At 35.0% G+C, this 26119-nt stretch overlaps 1 protein-coding gene across 4 annotated transcripts in view; it reads right to left on the reverse strand.

The window, feature by feature from the left end:
* LOC109700680 (aldehyde dehydrogenase 1A1) overlaps positions 1–26119 on the reverse strand; it is a 131548-nt gene that overhangs the window by 48620 nt on the left and 56809 nt on the right. Inside the window, exons 1-3 of one of the 4 annotated variants that reach the window (XM_074052048.1) lie at positions 25220–25238; positions 10554–10589; positions 6925–7004 (exon numbers count right to left, since the gene is read on the reverse strand). The exons of 1 other annotated variant lie outside the window; for it this stretch is intronic. In XM_074052048.1, coding sequence (XP_073908149.1) covers positions 6925–7004; positions 10554–10589; positions 25220–25223 — 120 coding nt within the window. In that variant the 5' untranslated portion in view covers positions 25224–25238. Of the gene's footprint in view, positions 1–6924; positions 7005–10553; positions 10590–25219; positions 25239–26119 lie in introns of those variants that run through there. 2 more of the 4 variants (XM_074052047.1, XM_020185957.2) reach the window with 2 other exon arrangements.

Raw genomic sequence — 26119 nt, forward strand, 5'->3', positions numbered from 1 at the left:
TTAATATTTAACATTATCAAGACCCAGTTATACAATAGCTTGCTTTTAAGCCCCCTTAAACCACAATTCATTTGTTATCTGTATTCCTTTGACTTCTAAAAATGTATAGGGCCTGTGGAAATAGTCTGATGATGAGACCTGGGAGAGAAGTATCAATTCAGGCAAAGTTTTGAGAACTGTGATATTTGTATGGATCTCCAGGGAACATATTCCTTTAAAAGTTCTAACATCATAATAAATCCAGTACAGATATTATAATATCAGAAGACCAAATATTAGCAACATTTTACCTCTCTCCCAAGCAATGTTATTCAGTTTGTGGGAACATAAACACACACACATAAACACATTCAAAAAATAATAATGTCATGAAATCCAGGGTTATACAAATGCCTCCTTATTTGCAGGGGGAAGGTTCCAAGACTCCAAATGAATTCCTAAAGTCACTTGTAGTATTGAATACTATATATACTATGTTTTCCCCATACATACATACATATGATAAACTTTAATTTATAAATTAAGTAAAGGAACAGATTAACAATAATAATAAAATGGAACAATAACACTACACTATAATTAGTTATATGAATATATTCTCTCAAAGAGAGAGAGAAAATATCCTGTTTTCACCTTTTATTTAAATGACTCACATTTTTACTTTTCTTTTGTATATACAAATTATTAGCATCATTACTCTTTCACTTTGTGACCATTATAAGGGTTACTTGAACACAAGCATTGGGGCACTGCAATTGTCTATCTTTTAACCTAGGTGGCTCTTAAGTGACTGAGGGGCAGGAGGCTATACAGCATGGATAGCTCAACAAGGAGACAACTCACTTCTCAGGCGGGACAAGATAGAATTATGCAGGATTTCTTCACACTATTCTGAATGTAGTAGTTTTAAATTAAAACATGAATTTTTTATTTTTCCATATTTTCTGACATTAGTTGACCTCAGGTAACTGAAACTGTGGAAGTGAAAACTGGGGCTCAGAGGGGCACACTGTATTTAACTTCTTGTTTTTTTGTTATATTTTATGAAAATATGCTTAATTATGATGCAATCATTATTCACATTCTTTTAGACATGGTTCTGTTCATGTTCCCTCTTCTGTCTGGTAAATGTGTAATGTCCCCTCATCACAATTGTGATAGAGTCATGCAAATGTGAACCACCAGCACTACCACCTCAAGTAGTGCTGTATAAGATAAATGCATCTCCATTTTTATCAATATGTGATCTCCAAAGCATTCCTTTTTGCTGATTAGTATTAAATCATTCTATAAATTATCTGTGTCACTTCAGAGGCATCACTTCAACATTGGGTTATTCTTCAAATGAGTTATTTCTCACAATCCTGAGGGCGTTTCTCACTCAGCCTCTCGTTGTGGCAAGCAGTTAGAGAAAAATTCAGTAGAGAAGTCCAGGTTTTAAAAGTTATGTGAACACATAACACATTTTAGTCCTTATGATAATGAGACTAATAAGTTCTCTTAGAATGTTTGTTATTTACTTTAGGATTTCTGTTAATTAGGTTTTTAGGTGTGAGATTAGAGAAATATCATTTTTAGTAGTTAGAAGAAAAATGATATTGCATGGAAAAGTGACAGATCTGAAATGACAAGACTCAGTATCCAGTCCATTCTGCTTTTGCTCCTTAAAAGCTGAATGAACTTGAGCAAATCAGGTTCCTGAACTTTGGAATATTACCATACTAACATCTTTTCTGGCTGCTTATCATGGGTTAATTATGAACCTCAAATGAGATAAATAGATGGTATCAGTGTTGAACTGTGTCAAGTAGTACAAGTATAAATTTCACTCACATTGAGAACTGAATCATGTTGTAATTCTAGGAACCATCTTGAGAAAAAGAGTTCAAGAAGGGACCACATAGTCACTGAGTACTAGTACAAATTACCTCAAATATCCCTGTGAGTTCATTTTCAAAATCATTTCATAAGGTAGTGGCTATTATTCCAAATTTACAGTTAGGGTAACTCAAATTCAGGAAGATTAGAAGCTTGGCCAAGGTCATATTTTTAAGCAAGTATAAAAACTTCAAGTATAAAACTTGAATCAAGTTGATCTTGTTAAAACTACTGTACCTTGCAGGTATTCAGCTATTCCTTCAACTGTTTCTAAGCCCCATAAAAACAAAATATTACTTTAGTCAGAAGTTAAAAATATTTCTCAAATGAAAACAGTACTATAGCACAATCAACTTGAACTTGATCACAAGTGCTGCCCTGTTTTAAGCACCCCTCAGTGGCTTCCTTCAAATAAACTCCATCAGCCAATGTGTTCTCACTGTGTCTCTAGTCTAATCTACACATTATTTCTCTTATTTATTTTACTCCAATCATGGTAGACTTCTGACAGTCTTTGAACACAACAAGCTCTTGTCACAGGGTCTTTGTCTGTATTGTTATCTCTTGATCTTTGTTCTTACCCAGTCTATATGGTTATCTTCTTCTGTGTATCTCTCAGGCTTACCTCAAATGTCCTTTACCTAAATGGATTCTTCCTAATACTCTCATCAAAAGTAAGCACTTCACAAAGTTTTCAGCTATCAATTTCTTTTCTTTCACACCTATCATAATTTCTGATTATTTTCTGATTGCTTTTGTTCTGCCCTCCCCATCCCCCCCCCCCCACACACATTCTCTAGGAATACAATCTCCATGAGACAGGGCTCAGACTAGCCTTTGTGCATGATTTAGCACAGAACAATCACTCAATAACTTTATTAAATAAATGAAAAGGAAAAAGTAGGGGAAAGGGAAAGTTAAGTGAAGGGAGGGTATTTGAAAATGAATGTGGCCTAAATTTGCCTGATGTAAGAATTTAAAAAGAGGTAATGCTATGGAAAACAAAGTAAAATAAAACAAAGAAACAAACGAAAAACCCTCAATACTGCAATGTGTGTCTTGTATATCCAGTGATTCATAACTCTGCTTTATTGAAAATATATTTTAACACGGAAAGTTTAAAAAAATCAGAAATGCAGGGAAGCAATTGCCTCCTCTAATCAAAATGCAATCCGTAGATGTTGAACAAATGTAGTTCACATGGAAACTGTGCACTTAAATCAGTCTTATGCCTCAACAGCCTCTCCCAACACAAACAAATCTTCCTTTTTTTGTTTTCAGTATTGGGATTTGACATCAGGGTCTTATGCTTGCTAAGCAAGTGCTCTACCATTTGAGCCACACTTAGTCCACCCCATCTTTCATTCAAAGCAGAAAGACTTCATTCCAACCTTCCCTATCCTTCTCCTTTTTTCTCTAAATTGATGGCAGACATTCTTCTGTTGGCCTAGAGACAACTGAGCAGCAACTGGAAAGAGTCATGGTCATGTACCCTCCAGTAATCAGAAATGGGCAAATGGAAGTCAGAATAGAAATTGTCACAACACTCTGATTTTATGTCCCAATGTAATAATGTTGACCTTAAGCAAGTTACTTGTTCATATGAGGATTCAGCCTGCTAGCATTAAAATCTAATTTTGTCACTTACTAACTGTGTAACCTCAGGCAAGTTTTTTTAGCCACTCTGTTCCTCAGTTCCCTCATCCTTAAAATGGAAATAGTCACCTCCTCACAGGGTTATTGTAAGTGAGTGAATTAAATAATTGTGAAGAACTTAAAGCAGTCACTGGTAGAATAAATTCAGTAAATTTTAGCTACAAATATTTCCTGTGTTTGTGTATGCAAATATGCAAAATATATATATATGTGTGTATAAAATGTCATTAGCTATGAAATTTTTGGCAAGAACAAACTATTATTTAATAATCAAGTGAAACATTTTGAGATTTGAACCCTATCTGAGAAAGCTTCTCTGATTAAATTTCCTAGTTGTCTTTTTTTTAAGGTATGTGAAAAGAAAATGGAAAATAAAGTTACCAAATCCTGTAAGAGAAAATTCTTGATCCCTGAAATCCTGGATAAACCCTTAGAACTTCACTCCAGTGCAGTCTTTGTCAGGTGGGACATGACTGTGCAAGACAGAGGGAAAGAAAATCTAGGGGAAGAAAATGAGGTGAGAGGCACCCTTGTGGGAAACAGGTTTAGGAAAGGTCAGGTAAAAGGAAAACTTCTGGGGAAACTGGAAAAGATTCAGATAAACAAATAGGACCAGGATAGCTAATGTTAGTCAATCACTTCCCCTATGCTAGGCAGTTTCAAGCACTTATGGCCATTAAATTCATTTAATATTTCTACCCACCTTAGGAAATGAGTACCTTGATAATCCCCACTTTATTTGTGAGGAAAGAGAGGTAGATCTTGGTAGTATAGTTTGCCAAATGGTCATATAACTTTCAAAGAGCTCTTCATGTAAAGACTCAATACAAAGGATGAGTTGGCAGATGTGGGATTCATTTATAATTGGAAAGGGGAATAATGAGGATAGGGATGGGATCCAAGTTCATGTGGATTTATGATGTTATTGAAGTTTTAAATACCAAAAGCTTTTGTATCATTTTATAAAACATTTCTTAAACTCTAATCTCGGTTTCATCTACCTCAACAAAGAAATAAACTGAGTGTATTAGAAAGTACGTTATAAAAAGATACGCATCAATGAGTTCTTTTGTTTGGATGAAAAGCATTCTCAAGTTTAAGAGTGTGTAGCTCTTCTATTGTAGTTGTACTTTTTTGTTTCCTCATTCACCCCTGCTTGTCTCTTCCCTCTCTCTTGTTCCAATGATCAATATTCTTCTAGCATTGGTAAAGAAGGGCATTAAAACAGTAGGAAAACTACTAAGTTTAGGAGCTGGTCAGCAAAGGTAATTCCTCAGACTGCTATAAAACCTTTACTTATTTAGTGTTCAACCAGAAAACTTAGTTAATAACCATGATTTTTTTCAAATCCTTTTACAAGTGAGAATCCAATACAATCCTTCATTGGGACACAGTAAAAACAAAATGCAAAGGCATTTAGAAAAGTTCACCCATTTAGATTTAATTACATACATAACTGGTGTCCTCCCAAGTGTGAAAATGTTGTAACCAGTAAGTCAGACAATCAAATGCTGTCTTAGCAGAACAGATTAATATGGAAGATGCAAGAGAAATCAAAATTTGCTGAGTTGCATTGCTTATTTTTACCTGGAAAAGTGAATATGCAAAGACCAAATGCCTGTTCTTTGAATCTTTTCTTCTTTAAAATACAGGTCATTCATTTTCCCTAGAAAGGTGTTCTTGGGCAATGAGTGAAGTGAACAGATTTCAATCATAAAAATAGCTTTCTGTATTAGTGGATACTAGTTATGTGCTTGCGTTGAGATTTTAAGGAACATCTCATTTGTCTGGTACTGTTACTTACGTGTTTACTAAATAACTTAATAAAATTTAATTCAGTAGAAAGACTATTTCACATTAAAGTCTCGTTGAAATATGCATTGGAAGAAAGACTTTGCAAATTGCCACAAAGTCAAGTTAAAGAAAGGGTGAGGGGGCTTCTGGATTACCAAAATATTTTCCAAGGTAGTATCATAGAAAAATAAACCCTTTCTAATAATTATAATGAAATGATCTAAGCATTGTCAATTATGTTGATCTACATAAAGTATATTTTTAAATTTACCTACATTGAAATGAAATTTCTTGAAAATGGCAAATTGGAATAAGAAAGTAGGGGAGATTGGGATTTGTGATCTTTTGATCATGCCTTAGCCAAATGTAAATAGTTTGAGAATAGGGACTCATCACATTTTTCATGTTTGAGTTTGAAAAAAAATGGTAAAGTATTTTCCTTCTAGTACAGCTTTGTGAAATAATACCTTATTAGACTTCAAACCCTTTGATAACCATGTTAAAGGCAAAATTTCATCTCTGCTCACACTGTCCTAAGGAAAGCAGCCAATCGGCTGAGCAGCTTCCTCATTTATTGTACTTAGGAAAATGCAACTGGCCTTAGGATTTAAAAAACATTCACAGTTATTGTAAGAAAAATATATGCAACACAGAGAACTTGTACTCAGTTTAATGCTCTTGTTTTTTCATTGGTTAATTCAGAAAGCAAAATGACTCTCTCTTGAGTTGCAATAGCTCATTTTTTACTTTATTACTCTTCTGCAAAATACTTTAAGACTAAATTTAAGTGGTTTCAGTTAGACTGTTTCTGTTTGTTTTAGTTTTTGTTTTGGAGTTCTGGGGTGTGTGAGGAAAAAGGCACTTAACTATGAAATAGGCCAAGTTCAGAGAAACTCTCACAACAACGGCACCAGGATCCATTTCCTACTTCTCCTTAGCTGCTGATTTTGAAGTCCAGGACTGGCTTTTGTTCTTATTGCTCTAAATATTTATCAGTTGACAATTAATTACACTCCTGCTCTCATAGCAAAAAATTGGCTGAAGAAATAAATATGCATGGTTTATTTTCCAAAAAATGCAAAATAATACAAGTCCATTGAAGTTTTATGAAATAGCTTTCATCCAATTATAATACTTAAGTCCTCTGATGTTAACACACATTTTATTAAAAATATAAGAAAGTTTTATTTCAGTGTTCTATTTTTCTCCTTTAAAAAATATCCCATTTGTTTGACTCTTTCTAGTAAGTTCCTCCAGTGAATATTTGCTTCAATTTCACATAGGCTGGCTGTACTGAAGTTAATAGAACTTCTTACCAAAGTCCACTGACTTCTGGTAGGTGGACCTTTCACACCGAACAGAACTCCTTTCACTTGGAGATATTTTAAAGAAATAAATTTATGAAAAGTTGTCTGATACGATATAGAATTTACTATTTGATCAGCACACTAAACTCAGACCTGCATTTTACAAACCTTTTATTTTTGTATTTACAAAGTGCTCTTTACAGAGTTTAATTAATTTGACATTTTATGCTTTAAATAAATGTTCTCTTCACAAACCCGAGGCAAAGCAAGACATACAAATTATACTAACCTTAGTATATTGAATCTTCAAATTGGTGAGTGGGGTAGGTAAGTCTGGCTTTCCAGAGGACAGCATTTCTGATTCGGTTCCTGGAACACAGGTGACAGGCTCAGCAATTTGGTTCTGATAGAGCACTTGGCTTTATTTGTTCCTTTTTATCTGCACAGGGCTAAAGTTTATTTGCATATTGGGATATGATTGGCTGAACAGACTTGGAGCAGAACAGAAAAGACACTACTTATTTGTAACACCTAGGGCAGGAAGCCTTTGCCTTTAAACTTAAATCCTTAAGAATCCAGCACTCCAGCACTGAAGTTGCATCTGGAGACAGTGCACTATTTACAGATGAATTAATTTACAAAGCCAAAACCTGTGATAAGGATATACTGCACAGCTGTTCTGGCCACTAAAGCCAGTTATTATTTTTTTTGGCTTTTTATACTTTTTATGCTACTATGTAACTTTCAGTTCTCTGACAGACTTGGAATCAGAGAATTTGAGAATTAAAAAAAAAAAAAATGTCTGTAAGAGCACTTGTTCTCAGTAGCTGCTGGGGAGAAGACCCTAGTCAGGATGTCCTTAGGATATGGTTGTCAGAAAATCAATCTCCCAGAAAATCAGGGAGAAAATCTGCTGCTAGCAGAAGAAGGGCCATCTATCTATATCATACTCTAAATCAACTATAAGAAATTCGATCAGGTGTATTTTCTCTGCTGGGTAAGTAAGCATAATACGAATACAGCAGCCCTAACCTGTATTTTTTATACGGGAGCAGAAAAGTCAGCAAGTCTTTGAGGGACTCAGAGTACACTGTCATACACAGCCACCACAACTAGCTCTGTGGCAAAGTCATCTGTGAAAATTCATCTAAAATGAAAGTAACCGTTGGTTTTGGAAAGTGATGGTATTTATCAGTCATTATTATAGACAATTGTACAAAGAAAGAATTAAAAGAGCACCCCAGATAACTTAAATTCTTAATGTTTCAAGCTGGAAAATTTCATAAAGAACAATTTTAAGCTGTAGGACTCCCATTTTCAGTACAATGATTTATTGTGTTGAAGCTGCAGCAAAAGCTACAAAAAGAACAAGATAAAATTCTTTGGATGCTCTGATTAACAATAACAATTTCTTCCTAATGAAATGGCCAGCTCCCTGAATATGGGACTCAGATGGTGAAACTAAGAATCTGGTGTTGGATCCTCAGTTTCTCTTTCTACACTTACCTGGTATTCCCATTTTATAAACATGGGGAGGGTAAGCAGCTTGCTTAGCATCACAGAGCTAATAAGTAAAAGGCCAAACATCTCATTTCAGGACAGTCTGCCTCTAAAATCTGAGCTCTTTTTTTTCCCTCTCTGCCCTCTTCTTCATAAGAGGATTCCCAGATATGTTCAAGAATCAGCTTCTCTAGTTCTCGAAGTAAACAGTGACTCACACAGACATTTAAGCTTAACCTTTTATTCGTCTAAGTCAGGGATTGGCAAACTTTTCTGTAAAGGACAGATAATAAATATTTTCATCTTTCTGGGCCAGATGGTTTCTGTTGTAACTTACACTACTTTGCTTAAAGAAACTATAGACAATAGGTAAATCACTGAGTGTATGTGGTTTTCAATAAAATTTCATTTGCAAAAACCAGGAGGCAGGGAAGTTCTGGCAAGAATCTGACCTCTAGATTTTAAAGCAATACCATTCAAGCATACTTGGCCACACTGCATCTCTTGTTTGAAGACCAGATAGAAAGTCCTGTGCTCTTTCAACGTTTCTCTCTCTCAATTCCTTTCTTTTTAGAACATCTAATTGTTTCTCTTTCACAAATGTGTTTTGAGTTAAATGCACAATTACACAAGAGCTGTTACATAACATGCAGAGCTGTGTTCTGGCCATGTCCAAACAGCTGTGTTTTGTTGCTTTCTTCTGCTCCCAGCTACACAGTTTGTGGACTCAAACACTGGTTTATTTGATGTCACAGCAATGAAAGCACAAGGCTTCGTAGCACGCTTGGTATGTCATCTCATTATTTGGAGGAGCCCATCCTTGATTGGATTTTGTTGGAGAATTATGTAAGAATGGTCTCTTTAAACCAGGCATTACTGAATGTAAAGGAAACAGCTTTAGAGACAGGTTACCACACCTGCCCGTTTAATTTCAACAAATATTTACTGAGTATCATTTGTGTATTAATCATTCTTCAGCCTTTACTTCACTTGAAGGACAGACCTTTTCTGTGCAGAAACCACAAGGACCAAGATGTATATTTCAGAGGTATCAGCTGGTCCCACAGATTATTGTATATAATAGTAGATTGCTGGGAATGAGTGAAAGACTTTTTTCCATACTTCCCTTATAGTGGGAAAAATAACTTTGGTGATAACAAGGGGGTTGTGGAGGCACACTTCACAACTGAACCTGGAGTTGTGTGTTTTTAATTGTATGTCAGGCTTATGCAGCAGGGGAGGGTTGGGGCTGGTACTCTAACTTGGACTCTTTGACAAAGGATATTTAATCTTCTTTTCCTTCTTAGGGAAAAGCTAAATTTCACAAACACACATGAGGGAGAAATAAGAAACATAATAGTTTATTCAACTCTTGAATGTGACTTCTTCCAACACTTTGTGAGATCTGTCATTATAGCAAAAAATATATAGAACATAGCTTCATGGCTTCTACCACTACTGAAACCACTCTCATTGTGTGACAAACCTCTCTAGAACTCCTGACTAGATAAGTCTCAGTTCCTGACTAGATAAAAGGAACCTAATTTCCTACTCACATGAGCAACTGAAAAATTTAAATGATCAAATTTCTCTTGAAAACTTGATTGAATGATGAAATAAAAGTAGCCTCTACAATGGAATTAATGCTACCTTCCCTCAAAATGCCTCCAATGTGTTGGTATAAAGATAGGACCTTGGCATGTAGTATATCATGAAGGTAGAGCCTTCATGAATAGGACCCCAGAAAGTTCTCTTGCCATTTTCTGCACATGAAGACACAAGGAGAAGACAGCAATCTACAATGCTTAGGAGGGCCCTCACTGAACAGGACCATGTTGGTACCCTGATGTTCCACTCTCCAGAACTGTGACAAATACATTTCTGTTCTTTAAGCCATGTATCTAGTCTCTGGAATTTTTGTCAAAGCAGCCCAAATGGACTAAGATGTTTTCTCTCACATTTTCTGATTTCAAAGTCTTTGACAATTCGCTGAAGCTGAGTTTCATGTGTAGCCACAGCCCACATCCTGTTGACCCTTCTCTGTTGCCTTAAGCATGGCTGATGAGTCTGCCTGATATTTAATCCAGCAGTGTACATGTCTCTATATTTTTGATGACTATACTTTTATCAGGTACCATATCATTCTTATAAAAACTGAGTTTTAATACTGACTATCAGGTTTTAATATTTTGGAAAAAGTAGAACTTGTTTGTGGTGAGATAACCTGTGCTTGATTGATAAACTGATTTTAAAAACAGAAGTAGAAATTTAATGTGTGTGTGTATGTGTTAGTGAGCTAATTTCTGTCCATCTTCCACTCTTCTCAACTTACCAAATTTCACCAACTCTTATTCCCCCTGTTTCTCACATATCCTATCATCGCTTTATGTTATTGAGATATGGTAGAGCCTTTCTTACCTGATACAATCAGGACACTTGATTTTAGTGAGGTATCTAAAAGAAAGAGTATATTTAAGTTTCTGTAAGATAATAGTTTTTCGTTTAAGTATGTTTTTCTAAACCTTGCGGGTGATATCAGCCAGTGAGTCTGGCTCTAAAATTTTAAGAGAATAACTGTGTATATTTTAGACCACCAAGCTTAAAATAACTGTTGTAGTGACCTCAGGAAACTAATACAATAAAGCTCAAGTTCAGAGATGTGCAAAATTACATTCTGTCGTTGGTCATGTACAGGTCATTCTGCATATATTTAGATTTATTATTAATGTGTAAGTATTATGTTCAAATAAATATAAGCTTCCAGTTTGTAACTTGGAATTAAAACAAAAAACCCTAAAGTGCTTTGTATACAGATTTACTTGCACGAAAAATGAGTATTATATTGCAAAAAATACAATAATTAATGATGTTTGTGAATGATACTAGTTTTTTTAATACATATTTTTACTTGGACAATATCAAACTTTTGGTTTGCATTTGCTTGCTTGAATTTGTTCCCACATTTGACAGTTTTACAGACCCAGAACTGTGGCCACAATTCAAATTTTTCCAGGTTCTGTCTTTACATTTTAGCTGCTTGTTGGATCCATAAGTTAAATGTCACACCTACTCTTGTAGCTGGGTTTGCGAACTTTCAAGCTATTATTTTTTTTTTATGGAAACAGTACAGTGCTATACAAATTAAAACATGCATGCAAAAACCCAGATTTTTAATTTCTTTAACATGAGAAGACCTGAAGAATGATGTTAACTTTTTAACTGACTGGATTCACACAGTGAATTTAAAACAACTAAATAGAGATTCTGATTCAATAAAGCAGGTTTGAGCCCCATTACAGGTATGGATCTGCAGCTTCTCAGGTAACTGTAAAGTGTGGTCTGCTGTCATCTGCGTTCCTGAGACTGAGGAGTAGAAGGAGGTTCTCAAGTCTGGAGTAACATCCACAACACTTGGAAGTGTTTTAGAAATACAGAGCCTCAGGCCCCACCTTACACCTACTGGATCAGAAACTGTTGTGGGCTCAGCCACCTGTGGAATAGTCAAGTACACTGGTTCTTGACCAAGTTTGAGAACTACTGTAGTACCACACAGACCCCTTCCCAGCTCTTATTTATTCTAGCTTTCTTTCACTCAATTAAACTATGTACCTTATCCTTTACTTTACATTTTATGATTGTATAAATGAATTCATTATTATTTTTCCAAACTTAATCTTTTTCTTGAATTTCCTGCTTCTGATTATGACAAGACAACACCAACCAAACTCAAGAACTGGCAATTTTTTGCTGCTTTTCCTGTGAAACTGTTAATTTTATTTAATGAAACAGCAGTTACTTTTAAACTTTCAGTGTCCTGATATTTTAGGTCTGGGTTTTAAAGAGCATAAAACTGAAGTGTTTTTTAATTCTATCTAGGTTGTTTCACCTTTAACATGCATTTATGTTTAATGTGTATTTAACATATATGCATATTTCATTCTTTATGTCTATTTATGTCCATTGTGATTAGAGAGGTACTTTGTGCTTTGTGTTTGTCCTAATGTCAGTTAGGGTTAGGTTTGGTTGCCCATGATGGAAAACCCAAAGCAAATATTCCAGGTGGAGATGTATTTCTTTCTCAGATAAAGAAGGATTTTAAGTCGATCATCCAGGGCAGACAGGGTGTCAGGGAGGAGATACACAGAGGCTTCTTCCAGCTCACTCCTCCAGTGACTCTTGGCCTCTTTGTAAGAGAAGGTTGCTACATTTCAATGCCTCACACTCAAATTCCAGGATGCAGAATGGAGAAAGGGGGAGAAAAATGACAAAGAACTAGGTACCATTACATTTTGAGAAGCCTTCCTTGAAGAGTAGAATTCCTTGAACAGAGGTTAGTCACAACTTCACACTTACCTGTAAGGGAAAATAAAGATTTAAAACTTTTCGTAAGCATTTGGGCTAGTATATTAAGTCATAGCTAGTATGTAAGGGAGGGCAGGAAGGAAGCTTCTTGGTCCTTCTTCCTCTTGCCTATCTCCTATTCCATTGGTCGTGACTTCTTTATTCCTCCTTTTTCACCTCTTACTGTTTGGAAGAAATACTGTACGTGTTTGCTTATTGTCCTCATTTTCTTTAACCCAGTCACGAATATGTTTCAATTTCATCACTGTCTTTTCTCTTAAGAAGAACCCTTCAGCATAGATTCTTTTGTTCTGCTCTCATGGTGTAATTGTCCATTATACAATTTTGTTCCATCTTGATTGATGTCCCCAAATTAGTCACAAAGCATACCATTATTATTTTATTCAGTCAATTTTTATTTTACTATACCTATTTAAGAAATTTGTCTATTATTTAATATTTGCCCTCAGTCCTCCCTTCTGGATTGAATTTTCTTCTTTGAGAGGGTGTTGCAAGCTCATATTATCAGTAATTTTTTAAAAATTTTTTATTTGGTTCAGGTGATATAATTTACTTTTATCTTTTCTTTTTTTCAGGTATATTGAGGAATACTTGACAAAATTTGTATGTATTTAAGATGTACATTATACTTTGATATAACATACATCATGAAATTACTACAATGAAAATAATTAGCATGTTTTTATTATTTTATTTCTTTGCTTTGTGTATTAGCTTGGGAATTATACATGGTCCTTATTATTTTTAATGATTATTTTAGAAATGTCATGCATTTTTTCACTTATTGAAGTCTAAAATTAATGAGTACTTTAATTCTTTTCTTTGGCTAATCTGAATATTTCAGCACATTTTAAATATCATTTACATTCTTCCCACAGCTTCCTCATCCTGCATAACTGAATCTGTGTACCTTCGACCAAATTTCTCCATTTCTCCCAGTTACCAGCCTCTGGCAACCAATATTCTACTCTCTGAATTTATGTATTCAATTTTATTAGATTCCACAAATGAGTGAGGTCATACATTATTTATTTGTCTTTGTGTTTCAAGCTTATTTCACTTTGCCTAATGTCTTCCAGATTTATCCATGTGTTTGCAAATGGCAAGGCTCCTATCTTCTTAAAGGCTGAGTGATATTCCATTATGTAATGGAATATATATCATATTTACATTATATATATATCATATTTTCTTTATTTCCTCAACTGTTGAGAGACACTTAGATTTTTGTCCTCTCTGGGCTATTGTGAATAGTGCTGCAATGAACATGAGAGTGCAGGTGTCTCTTCAGTATACTGACTTTATTCCCTTTGGAGGTACTCAGAAGAGGCATTGCTAGATCAAATGGTAGCTGTCAGTAATATTTGTAAAGGTTTTGTGCTTGAACTTTGGCAATATCTATCCATAAGTATTTCATACTTTTCATGCTACCATAAATGACACTTTTAATTTCAATTTTATATTGCTTGTTTAAAGTAAATGTGATCACTCAATTTTTGTACATTGATCTTATGTCCTGAAATCTTCCCAAAGTCACTTATTTAACTTGGGATTTTTTAACAACTATTCCTACATTAATAAGCATAATTAGAAAATGGAAACTGTTTTATTCTTTCCTGTCTAATCTGAGTGCCTAAATTTCATTTTCTTTCCTGATCACATTGTCTAGACTCTTCAATACAATGTTGAATGTGATTGGTGAGAGGTAAATATCCTTGTCTTGTTTCTGAACATAGAAAAAAGCCTTAATCTCACTATTGTAATGTTGATTATTGATTTTTCCCTTACATTCCCTTTATCAGGTAGAGGATATTCTCATTCATAATTTGCTAAGGTACTTTTGTTGTTCAAAAATGGGGGGTAAATTTTGCCATTTTTTTCCTTATGAATTGAGATAATTGAGATAATCATATGGTGAATTGCAATGATTTTCAAAAACTAAATCAACTTTCCGTTTCTGGGATGAATTACACTTGATCATGAAGTAGTATCCTTTTGTATATGTTCTGGATTTGATTGTGATTTTTTTTTTTTTAGCCAGTGTCTTGCTATGTAGCTAGAATATCCTGCAACTTACTATATAGCTCAGGCAAGCACTGAACTCACCATTCTCCTGCTTCAGTCTCCTGAGCACTGGGATTGCAGGTGTGTACCACTGTACCTGGCTCTTGATTGCTAAGATTTTGTTAGGAATTTTTGCATCTTGTTCCAGAAGTTTTGTAGTTTTCTTGTCTTTTCTTTTTGTCTTGCTTTTATTCAACTTTTCCTTACATTCTTTCTTTCTTTTTAAAAACATCATGACAATCTAGGTTTCAGAGAATGAATTCAAAGAATTCCTTTCACTTTAATTTTCTTGAGGAATTTGGGTAGAATTGGTTGCTAGAACTTCATATACTTTGTATCTGAAATGTCCTCTTGAAGAGCCATGTGCTGAAGCTTGACACTAGAAACTTTAACAATACGATCTAGTGGGAGATCTTAGGTCACTGGGAGTATGCCCACAAAGAGGAGTGTGAGATATTGGACTCTTCCTCTTCTTGCCTTTCTTTTACTTTCTGCCTCATGAGATGAACTGGTTTCTTTGCACTGCATGACCATCGTGATGTATTGTTGCTAATACAGGCCCAAGGCAATGGGACCAACCAACCATGATCATGAATCACCAAAACTGTGAACCCAAATAAACTTTTTCTTCTTTTAACTCAATTATCTCAGCTATTTTGTTCCAGTAATTGAAACCTAATTAATACACACTGGAAGGCAAATATTGTCTATTTTGACTTGGAAGTAGAAATAAGTTGTTTTATTTTCCTTTAAATGAATTTGCTATTACAATACTCCTACTATCTCAAGCTTTTCCAGACTACTGTGAGCCCTTGGGTTCTAGGATCACAGTAGGAGTTTCTCTTCATAACCACTGTCCCCTCTGTATGCTGTGGTACTACAGGGTTGTAGACATGCAGCACAGCAGCATTACAGATTCTCAGTTTTACCTTCTGTGGTCAGGAAGGTTGCCCAATAATGGGATTCTTTTTCAGTACCTCTTTCTAGCCTAGAATCTGGCCAAATAGTGCCTCACTGTCAAGATTTTAAGAGACTTGTTTATATAAACATTTTGTCCAGTTATTCTAGCTGTTCTTTAATGGAGACTCCAGTCCAAATTATTTGTTCTGCCATCACTAAAATCAGAAGTTGCGAAAACATTACTGTTTTATTCTGAAATTTTTTTGATTAAATATTTAGATTAAGTGGCAATTGTATATTATCACATTGCTTGTCTTAGTCATTTATAAGTGTTCTCCATGACTTTTCATGGTATTAGCATTTTTACTGTAATATATGTACTGTGATTTTTATTCTTTTTTGGGATACATTATGATACAGAAATCTGGATTTTGCAATCTTTATTAGTTTTGCAATTGCTTTTTCTTTAGCTCCATTAAACATATAGTGGACTTTCTTACTCTAACCTCCATGTTCTTGAGTCTATTTCAAAATTCCTGCATCTTAGTGTTTTGCACTCTAACCTAGATACATTTCTCAAATCTGTACTTAGTTACTTGTTTTCAATTCAGCTATTTTAATCTGCTTCTTAGATCATCCATTGCATTTTAAATTTCAATGACTTCTTTTCTAGAGCCTTATTTTATCTTAAAAAATTATGTTTTACTCACTGTTGTCTTAATCAGTGATTTAAGTTAAACAAACAGTTTCAAGTCATTGTTCAACTAAAAAATTCAAGATAATTATGAGTTGTATTAGATCTTTGTGCATAAATGATAAGAAGAAAGTCTAAAGTTCTTGAGATGAATATTAATGAAATCTCATACTAACTTATCTATTTAAACAGTTTGACTCTGGAAGTCTCTTCCCCCATTTCCTGCATGGGGAGCATGAAATGTTTCTCTTTTTTTTCATATCTCTCCACTTTTGCCCTGTCATACTAAATTCATCTCTTAATAAAATTTATTATTTTTAATACAAAAATAAATAAATAGTATTACTTAGCAAAACATATACAAGTTCATTTGAAAGAAGATTCTTTTCACAAAACACAGCAATAGTCTCCAAAGTATGATTGTCTTAAAACCCTCATTTGTTTAAATAGCATTTCCAAGAATGTGTTAGAGAATTGAGCAAGATTACACATTTTAATACAGATTTCTGTATGAGAAAGGAGAATCATGGTGAGATTTTCTAAATGTTCTTTACTTACTATGTTATCAGAACTAAATGTAAGATATGAAATTATGTCTGTTAACTTCTTACTGTGCAATGAAGAAGTATTTTTTATTCCTATTTTTCTGACAGCCCTTTCATGGTCATGTGGGAGGAGCTGTCCTTTAAAGTCTAAGTTCTGGAACACTGACAATAAGTATTAGCCTTGTTTATGAAATCTCAATGAAAGAAGAATGTTTTTCCTCCCAGAAACTAGGGTGAGGATATGACCAGGCTGCTTCCCTATCCAGTCATTTGGAGCACAAATTTTTCTAACACATTCCTTAGTGGGCATAAGTCATTAAAAGGTATAGGGTCTTAGCTCCCACCTGCTCTTCAAGCAACCTAGAGTGCTCTTTTTACTTGACTGTTAAAATCTTTATCTATCAAGGCTAAAAATTCTCAAGGGTAGGAAGAGTTTGTTTACCTCTGAATTTTTAGTTTCCTCTTTGTTCTTTTGTCTTCTGGAGATTTCTATTCATTTCTTATGGGAAAGCATTTGATATCTATTTACGCATACATCATATGCATTGGATAACTACTTATGATATTTTTACCTTGCATTTTTAGTTATGTTGTAGGAGAAGAATTCTCACGTAATCTACCCTGTCATACTGAATTAAATGGAGATTATTTTTTTGATCAGAAAAGCAAAAACAAAAACCTTGATTGGTTCATTAAAGTACTAGATATTTATGATTTGTTCATTTTTAGTTTTATAAACTTTTTCTTATGAATAGCAATCAATAGCTGAAGATGTTCTTAGTATCTTACATTAGAGTTATTTTGCTTAATTATTGCTTACATGCATAGATGAATGTTTGTTGAAACATCTATGTAGATTTGAGTTTGTTCCCTTTCAGCTGTTTCCTTTCATGGATATTCTTTGGTTTTTGGGTTTTTTTTTTGTTTTTTTTGTGGCACCAAGGTTTGAATTCAGGATCTCACACTTGCTAGACAGGTGCTCTACCATTTGAGCCACTCCACTATCCCTTTTTTGCATTGAGTATTTTCAAGATAGGGTCTTCTGAACTATTCTCCTGGACTGCCTTCTAACCTCAGTCCACCTGATTACAGGTGGACTTGTGAGTAGCTAGGATTATAGGCATGAGCCACCAGTGCTTGGCTTCATGGATACTATTGGTCAATTCAATATTAAAAGTTTCAAAAATCATGTGTTTGTTATTGCTTCAATATGAAGTGTGATACTAGCATTTAAGGTTATAAGTTAAGCCTAATTCAAGTTCAAGTTCAAATTTACTAGTATTCAAACATTTTTGGTTATGTCTAGAGATAATTTCACATTGCCTATTGGAAGTACTTTTAAGGAGGGGTTAGCATTTTCTTGAGAATGACATTTTCTAAGTGACAATAACAGCAATATAGTGAAATTGGGCTTCTGACAATGCTTTGTCAGAAATGAAGTACAGTCTAATCACAACTGGCCAATTGTTATTGAGTTCATTCCTCATCCAGTGCCCCCTCCCCCAAACATTGTCTCTGATCATAATGGTAGGACATGAATAGGCTGAAAATAATTAATGAAAAAGTCCTTAATTAATGAAAAGTCACTCTTCTGTCAGGCGTCAGTGGCTCACGCCTGTAATCCTGGCTACTCAGGAGACAGAGATCAGGAGGATCATGGTTCGAAGGCAGCCTGGACAAATAGTTGGCGAGAACCTATGTAGAAAATACCTGACACAAAAAGGGCTGGAGTAATGGCTCAAGGTGTTGACCCTGAGTTCAAGTCCCAGTACCACACACACAAAAAAAAGAACAGTCATTCTTCCACATACACAGAAAGAATTTGAGAAGTTTTCTATTTATCTTTGCTACCCATATGGTAAAGAAAAATGAAAAGGGAAAAGACAGAAAGTCTTGCCACAGTGACTTAAGGAAATGAAAAAACACAGAAAGAACTTTATCACTGGTGTATTTCAAAAAGAAAGAGAAATAGGGACCACAGAAATGCCTGGAAACAGTAACCAGGGAGAGAATGTAGCAGCCAGGATGCAGAGATATTGGCAGCATAGTGGCCACCAAGAGAGGCTGTGGGATCAACTTAAAGATACTGTAAATGGCAGAGGTGAGGTGCTGTCAGAGGATCTTATGGACAGCAAAAGCCCTTGTAAGAATTCTCACTAAAAGGGATGGATCAGGAAAGCAGAAGCAGATGGAGCATAATGCAAATTGTTAGTTGCCAGGTCCACCAAAGCCAAGGAGGGCATTGAGAGAAACCATTTCTTAGGAAAGCATCTGGGAGCTGGGTAAGAGTGGGGCTGTGACACATGGTGGATGTACCAAATGCTCTTGAATAATTTACTTTTAAGTAGTTCATTTTATAATTAATTATAATTTTATGGTTTTATGCTATGTGAACTTCACCTCAATGACCATTTGTAACAACCTGAGGTCTATCCTAAATAAGGGATGATTCTGTGATGGTGCTGTAGACCTTGCAACACCAAGAATGTAAAAGGCCTAATAGATATAGTTGAGTTCTTTTTATTGTTTTGTTTTGATTTTGGTTTGAACTCAAGGTTTCTCATTTGCTAGGCAGGCACACTACCACTTGACCATGTCCCCCAGAACTTTTGAACTTATTTAGTTATTGTTCAGATAAGATCTCACACTTTTTGTCTGAGACCAGCCATGGACAGGATGGCCCTACCTATGCCTCCCTCACAACTGGAATTACAGGTATGAGGCACCACTCCCAGCTGATCCTTTGAGATAAGTGCTCCCAAACATTTTCCCTGGACAAGTCTCCAACCGTAATCTTCCATATAGCTCCCTCCAGAGTAGCTGGGAGTATAGACATGTGCCACTATGCCCCACCAAGACATGGTTTTATTATTTTGAAGCTGACCTAGGAATAAATAAATGCCCTGGGGAAATATGAATTTCGTAACACTTAAGATGTCTTACTCCCATCCACTATAGTTTCAGTTGTAGTTCTTAGATACTGTGACAACATAAATAACTATTAGCATTTATTAGATAGCACTCCAAGAGTAATTGTAAAAAGGCAACTTTTGTATATTTTTCAGACTGCTTCTGAATATTTTTTTGAAAAATAAGAGAAAACTCATGTTTTCCCTTTTTCAAAGACGAAAGCAAAAGTTGGTACTACTTCAAAATATTAGTAAATTGTCCTGATTAGTTCTATAAAGGGTTTAGACAGCATTCTGAGAATCCAGAATTCATTTCCCTCTAAAGTAAAACTACTGCGGGTTTTCAGTACGGAATAGTAATTTATCAAGTAGAGTTTAAACATTTCAAAAACAAATGGTGTGTGAACATAGGAAATAGCTTATTTCTGGCTATAATATCATGGTTCATCCTGGACCCAGATTTCAAAGACTGCTTTTAACCTACTGGAAGACAGTTCTGCAAGAATATAACCTGCCTAGCCAGAAAATCAATGGCATATTGTTTTTCCTTATATTACTGTACGAAGACCAATTTCTCAAATACGTGGTCATAAACTCTACAAACACACGTAAGTTCCTAACAGTATCTGTGGGCAGTCCTTGTTTGTACAAGGAAATCAGATTCAATAGTTCAAAGTCCTGGATGAACTCTGGAAAGTTCATTTAGTATTAAGTAGTTTTTGTTTTCCAAGAGATTTTTTTTGAAATATGAAATTAGGCCTGCAATTTAATCCCTTTAAACTGCAAAATTCTAGGAAATACTTAGGTAATGTCAAAAATATTTTTTCAGACTTTAATCATTATGTACATAGATTCTCCTCTGCTCTATAAAACTGTGGATTATCTCTTCCTCATCACTTGACTCAAATGTACCACTTCAGGGGAATTGAAATTGACATTATGTAACCATCTTCCTTCAGCTACTATTTGAGTAGATTTAAAAAACTGACTCTAGTAGAAGTAGTTTTTATGTGCTCAATATCTGTGCTATCATTGGTAGTGTGCATGGAAAAATTATTTTACCCCAGTTGTCACACAGACAGAAGCTCTGGGAGTTTTCCCTTCAGAAGAAAAAACAGGAAATTGAGAAAATTGGGTAAATAGAATCATTGTTTCTAAATAAAGAATCAAGGTCCTAGAAACCTCAACCCTTCACAGTTCCTTTCAAGCTTCTGGCTTAGAAAGGCATTTCTCTTAATAAATCTGTGCTAAATCCTGCTGTGTTCTGGACTCATCCAACAGTGAAGATTCTAGTTCATCTGCCAGGCATTAGGCATGCCTTCATTTTCAACTGTTGCAATACTGTCATTACTCAAATTCAGATGTTCAAAGCATTATGTTGACCACCACAAAACTGAAACAATAGCACTGAGAGATATTTATAGCTATTATAAGCAGAATTCTGCTCTAGGAGCTTTAAAAATCTAGGTGGAAAGTACAAGACTTTCCCTACTATACAGATGAGAATACTAATGTTTGGTGAGGTCAATAATATCCTCAGTGTCCTACTGCTTTCCTAACCCCTTCTAACTATTCCATTTAGTCCCTACTTTTTTGAGCTTGTCATCTGTGATAGAAGTTTCTAAATTTTATCTTGATAAATCTCTTAATCCAGTTCCCACATTTGTTATTGCTCATCCTTCCAGAAGCCTCTAAATTGAAGGAATACCCTATCTTGCCCAGCTTAGTGCCAAATGTGGTAGAAAGAGAATTTTTTTACACATCATAGACTCTTCCATACTTATTTTTAAATTCTGTGAAATATTGACATTGATGCTAAAAGGAAGAAACAAACTTTGAGTATAGACCACCCAGTATCTATTTGATGGTGTGCAAAGGATTTATTGCTTCCTGAACCTTGGTTCAACCCGAGTTGGCAGAGATAGAATGCCCCCATTATACTTAAGAACTAGGACCTACAAGTAGCACACCTGGCTCAAAGAATGTTTAAAAAGTCATTAATTAGCATCAAAGTTTTTCATTTGGAAAAAGGGATAAATGCTTAATAAGAGACTAGATAGAGGTTTTTGGCTAATATTCAATGGTACCTCCCACAAAGATTCATATTTATTTGTCCTGTGAGGCAAGGAGAGATGACCTTCCTTCATGATAGTATTTTTAACTTGAGAAAGTTTTGTCTCAAATTTTTAATTTGAAGTTAAATTATACTATTATCACATCATCATTCTGCCAACTTTGTTCTCATATTCCAGATAATTACATACATAGAGGTTTAATGATTGGAAAAAATTTACACTTGCTCCTCTTATCTTCTAGCAAAATGGGGAAAAACATCTCTGCATATCTCTCATAATTCAGTCTAAATGTAGAAAGCCCTGAATATATTTTATGGACTTTTCTTCCAAGCACCAACCATTAATATGTCACTCTGTTATCTCCACTGTCAGAATTACATTCTTTTTGTCTCTTTGTAGTGTGGATGAGATTGGCATCGTTCTGTCAGATAGAGAACTATTATTCCACATGAGGGAGAGATTTCCATTTTACATCAAAACCTGACACCTTCATTTCTCATAGCTTCAGTAGGGAGGATGACACATGACTGCTCAGCAAATGTTTCTGGAAGTGTAGTGTGCCATTTCTTGGTGGCACTGCAGGTACTGACTGCACCGCTTCTAGATTTTCTTTCTTTTTCCCACTAGCAGGAAGCATGATGAAGTAGGAATTTAGTTCTATCCCACAAAGAGAGTTTCTAGGGAACGATAATGGTGTGGCAAGAATCTGGTCTATGAATGATTCCCATGAGTAGGACTTCCTTGCAAATGTGAAGTGAACTTATAGGGACTTTCATAGGTTACAGGTATAGATGCCTTTTATCATTTAGTCACTGGATGTGTGGACATCACGTAGAATAGTTTAGTCTGATCCTTACAAATCCACCTATGCTGTGAGTAGGTGCCTCAGTTAAACTACGTCATAGTTATAGGACACATGAGGCAGTAAACATGTGACAATTGCAGGCATGTCCACATTTGGCACAATGTTGTCTTCTCGTTTAACTACAATTTAGCATGTATGAATTCTTTCATTCCTCCCTATGATGGTGGTCAAGTATCTTTTTATTATTTAATTCATATGTATGCATATACCTACATGTATCCATATATTCATTATTAGTATCTAAATATCTATATCTTACACAAACATAAACACACAATATAATTTCAACAAGACTTCTGATGTATTGTTTTTTGCTCTCCTTAATATTTTAGTGTAGAGATTAGCAAACTTTTTCTGTTGGGGTGAGGTAGGAAATGTTTTCAGATTGTTGTGAACCACATGATCTCTGTTGGAGTGTTGATATTGTAGAGGAAAAGTAACCTCTATAAATTAGAAGTTTATACATGAATGAATGTAAAACTTTATTTGAAAGAACATCTTTGAGATTGGATTTGATTCAGAGGTTGCCGTTTGTCAAATCATGACTTAGTTTATACACTAATGTGGATATCATGGATAATTATTTCAGTTCACTTCTCTCTGTGCTCAAGAACTTTCTGCCTCATCTGTTGTGACAATCTATTTATTGTTGTTGTCATTGTTATTATTATTATTCCTCAATTAATCTGGTTTCTTCATTTTTGGCACCAGTTGTTAAGTACACTTGGAAAAATTAGGCTGATTGGTAGCATTTCACATTTTTATTTGAATATCACTGGACCAATATTCATTTCTGTGTTCATCCCTAGTCAATCCTCTATATCTTCATTCCTCTTCAAAATCTTTCAGTTAGATGATGACAAACTGTTCTCCAGAACGGTGACTAAGATTCCACTTATTTCACATCCTTGTTCAGACTTGCTACAGCAGACTTGAATTTCTGCAGGTCAGTGGGAGTGAAACAGGGCAGTGCTTTCCCACCTTCAGGGGAGATGCCACTCATCTCACACGCGAATGGTGCTCCTTTACAGTAAGCAGTATTTGACTTAAGCAACCCTGGTATGAAATATGGCTTTAATTTAAAGTGGCTTGATTATTCATGAATTTGAGAATCTTCAAGTTTTTTTAATCTATAAAGTGTATGTTCATGACTTTTGCCCATGTTTCAACTCTTTATATCATTTGCACACTCTTCCTTTGTAAATTTTGTTTGTTTTAAACATCTCTTTTTAATTTGTGTCTTGAAGTTTAATGCTTCTTAGGGTGTCCCTTGATAAATTCCTTATTTTTATGAGAGCAATTATGTAACTTTTCTTTTATGGTAAATACCTTTTATTGTATTTTGAAATTTAAATATATTACTATTTGTTCTGAGAGCAGAAAAACTTGCTTTAAGTTGTCTTCTAAAATTTTCACAGGTTTACCATTCACATTTAAGTTTTTTATACACCTAGAATTGACTTTGTCTTTTTGTTATCCAAGCAGTGTTTATGCACTAAATCCTTTTTTTTTTCTCCTCTATTCTTAAACATAAATTAATATTCAATGCATACATAAATTCGTTCAGCTTTTTTATTAGATTCAACTTCATCTTTGCCAAAATGTGTACATTTAGAACACATAACACGTAAACATGTTTGTATACAGATTCTTTTATTTCAAGAGTTATCATAACTATTTTCCCTTTTTTTCTTCTTTTTTTTTTGTATGGAACTAGGATTTGAACTCAGTGCAATAGGCTTGCTAGGTGGGTGATCTGTCACTTGCACAATATCCCCAAGACTTTAGGACTTTTCTGATTTACTTATTTTTCATATAGGATCTGAATTTTTACACGGGGCTGGCCTTGGACCTTGGTCTATCTCTCTATCCATTGCCATATTAAACATATATTTTTTTCTTGTTCTTTTTTTCTGTGCTAAGAATTCCATACAGAGTTTTGTACATGTTAAGCAAGCACTGTACCATCTTATATTTCTTGACTTTTTGAGGTAGGTCTCACTATGTAGCCCAAGTTGGTCTCTAACTCATGAATCTCTTCCCTCATTCTCCAGTACTGGGATTATAGGAATGCTTCAGCACACCTGGATCACCACTTTTATATTGATGTTTTGATGTTTTCATGAAGATTTGAATGAGTTATTCATGTGTTATAGACCTACACTACATGATAAATAGTTGGATTTTTTTCCACAATTGTTCATTTTAAGCCTGTTCTTTTAATTCCATCACAAGAGACAAATCACTCTGGATTAATCTTGAGTATGAGAGTAGAGGTGATGGAGTCATTTTCCAGCTATATTCTGGCATAGAGTTGGCACCATCTCTCTGAAGCCACTACCATTTCATTTATACCTCTGGGAACTGCAGATTGAATTACTACACTGCTTGGAGTTACCACAAAGACAGGCTTCAAAGATGAGGATTTAAGTTTCTATCCCATTCACAGCAGTGGCCAGCAGGGATGCTGAGCACAGAGAATCTCCCTCATCCTGCTGTGACACTGAGCTCAACTGGTGTTTAGATGAAGGAGCAGCACGTGTTATGTGGGCTTCTTACATCAAGCTAGGAACCTGATTCCCGAGTTCTGCAAGGGACACGCAGGGCCTCAGCTTCCTCACATTGATTATTCACCAGAGTGCAATAAACCATAAGATTTTATTTACTCACACATCTTACAAGTCACTGAGTCAGCTCATTTTGCATACATCCTCTCTTGTAGTTGTCTTCTTTCATCTAGAGATGAGTTCCTCTTAGTACAGCTCCCCATCTCCATTCTTATCTGATATTCAACTTCTCTATCCAAATAGTTTCAATTCTAAACACAAAAATTCAGCCCAAATTTTGTTATCAAACAAATTAAAATTGAATTTATTGAATCAATGAGTTACAAAAGAGAATTGACCTCAGACTTAACTCTGGGTTCAAGAGTTCAAATGCCTCCAGGATTCTTCCTCTCCCTTGTTTATTCTTGCCTTTGCTTTCTTCAGCATTGGCCTGGAATTCTTGCCTGTCTTCCTACTCGTGTTTAATAATTGTGATTATGTCTATCCTAGACCCTGAGTAACTCGAGGGCAGGAATCATTTTTTAATCATCTTTACTTTCACCCCTACACTTTGTACTGCTCTGGCTAAAGCTCAAATAAACACATGTTGGTTGATTACATGAGTACATGAAAAACACCCCAGATACTTGTGCTAAAAGATTATTGAAAGTATGGTGTTTCCAACCAACTGAATCTAGTTCCTCAAAGAATAATTTAGGGCAAGGAAATTCATCAAATAATGTGACTCAACAGGGTGGCAGAAATATGTTGGCACAGTAATTTATTTGCAATTCTGAAGACATTCTGTGGTTTGGAAGCATTTTCAAACAGTGGAGTGAAATGTTATATAACAATCTAAGAGATTAGAGACCTGAATAATGTGGTATATTAAAAGTATGTCCTTCTGGGACTTGGATCCCCTGGCTGCTCTGTATTTCTGCCTACTTATATGTGAGCAGTGCTCTAAGACTCAACATCTCAGATAAACTAAGGTATTAAATGTTCTTGAAATAATATGTTTGAA

Source organism: Castor canadensis, chromosome 13, assembly GCF_047511655.1.
Source record: "Castor canadensis chromosome 13, mCasCan1.hap1v2, whole genome shotgun sequence".
Taxonomy (NCBI): domain Eukaryota; kingdom Metazoa; phylum Chordata; class Mammalia; order Rodentia; family Castoridae; genus Castor; species Castor canadensis.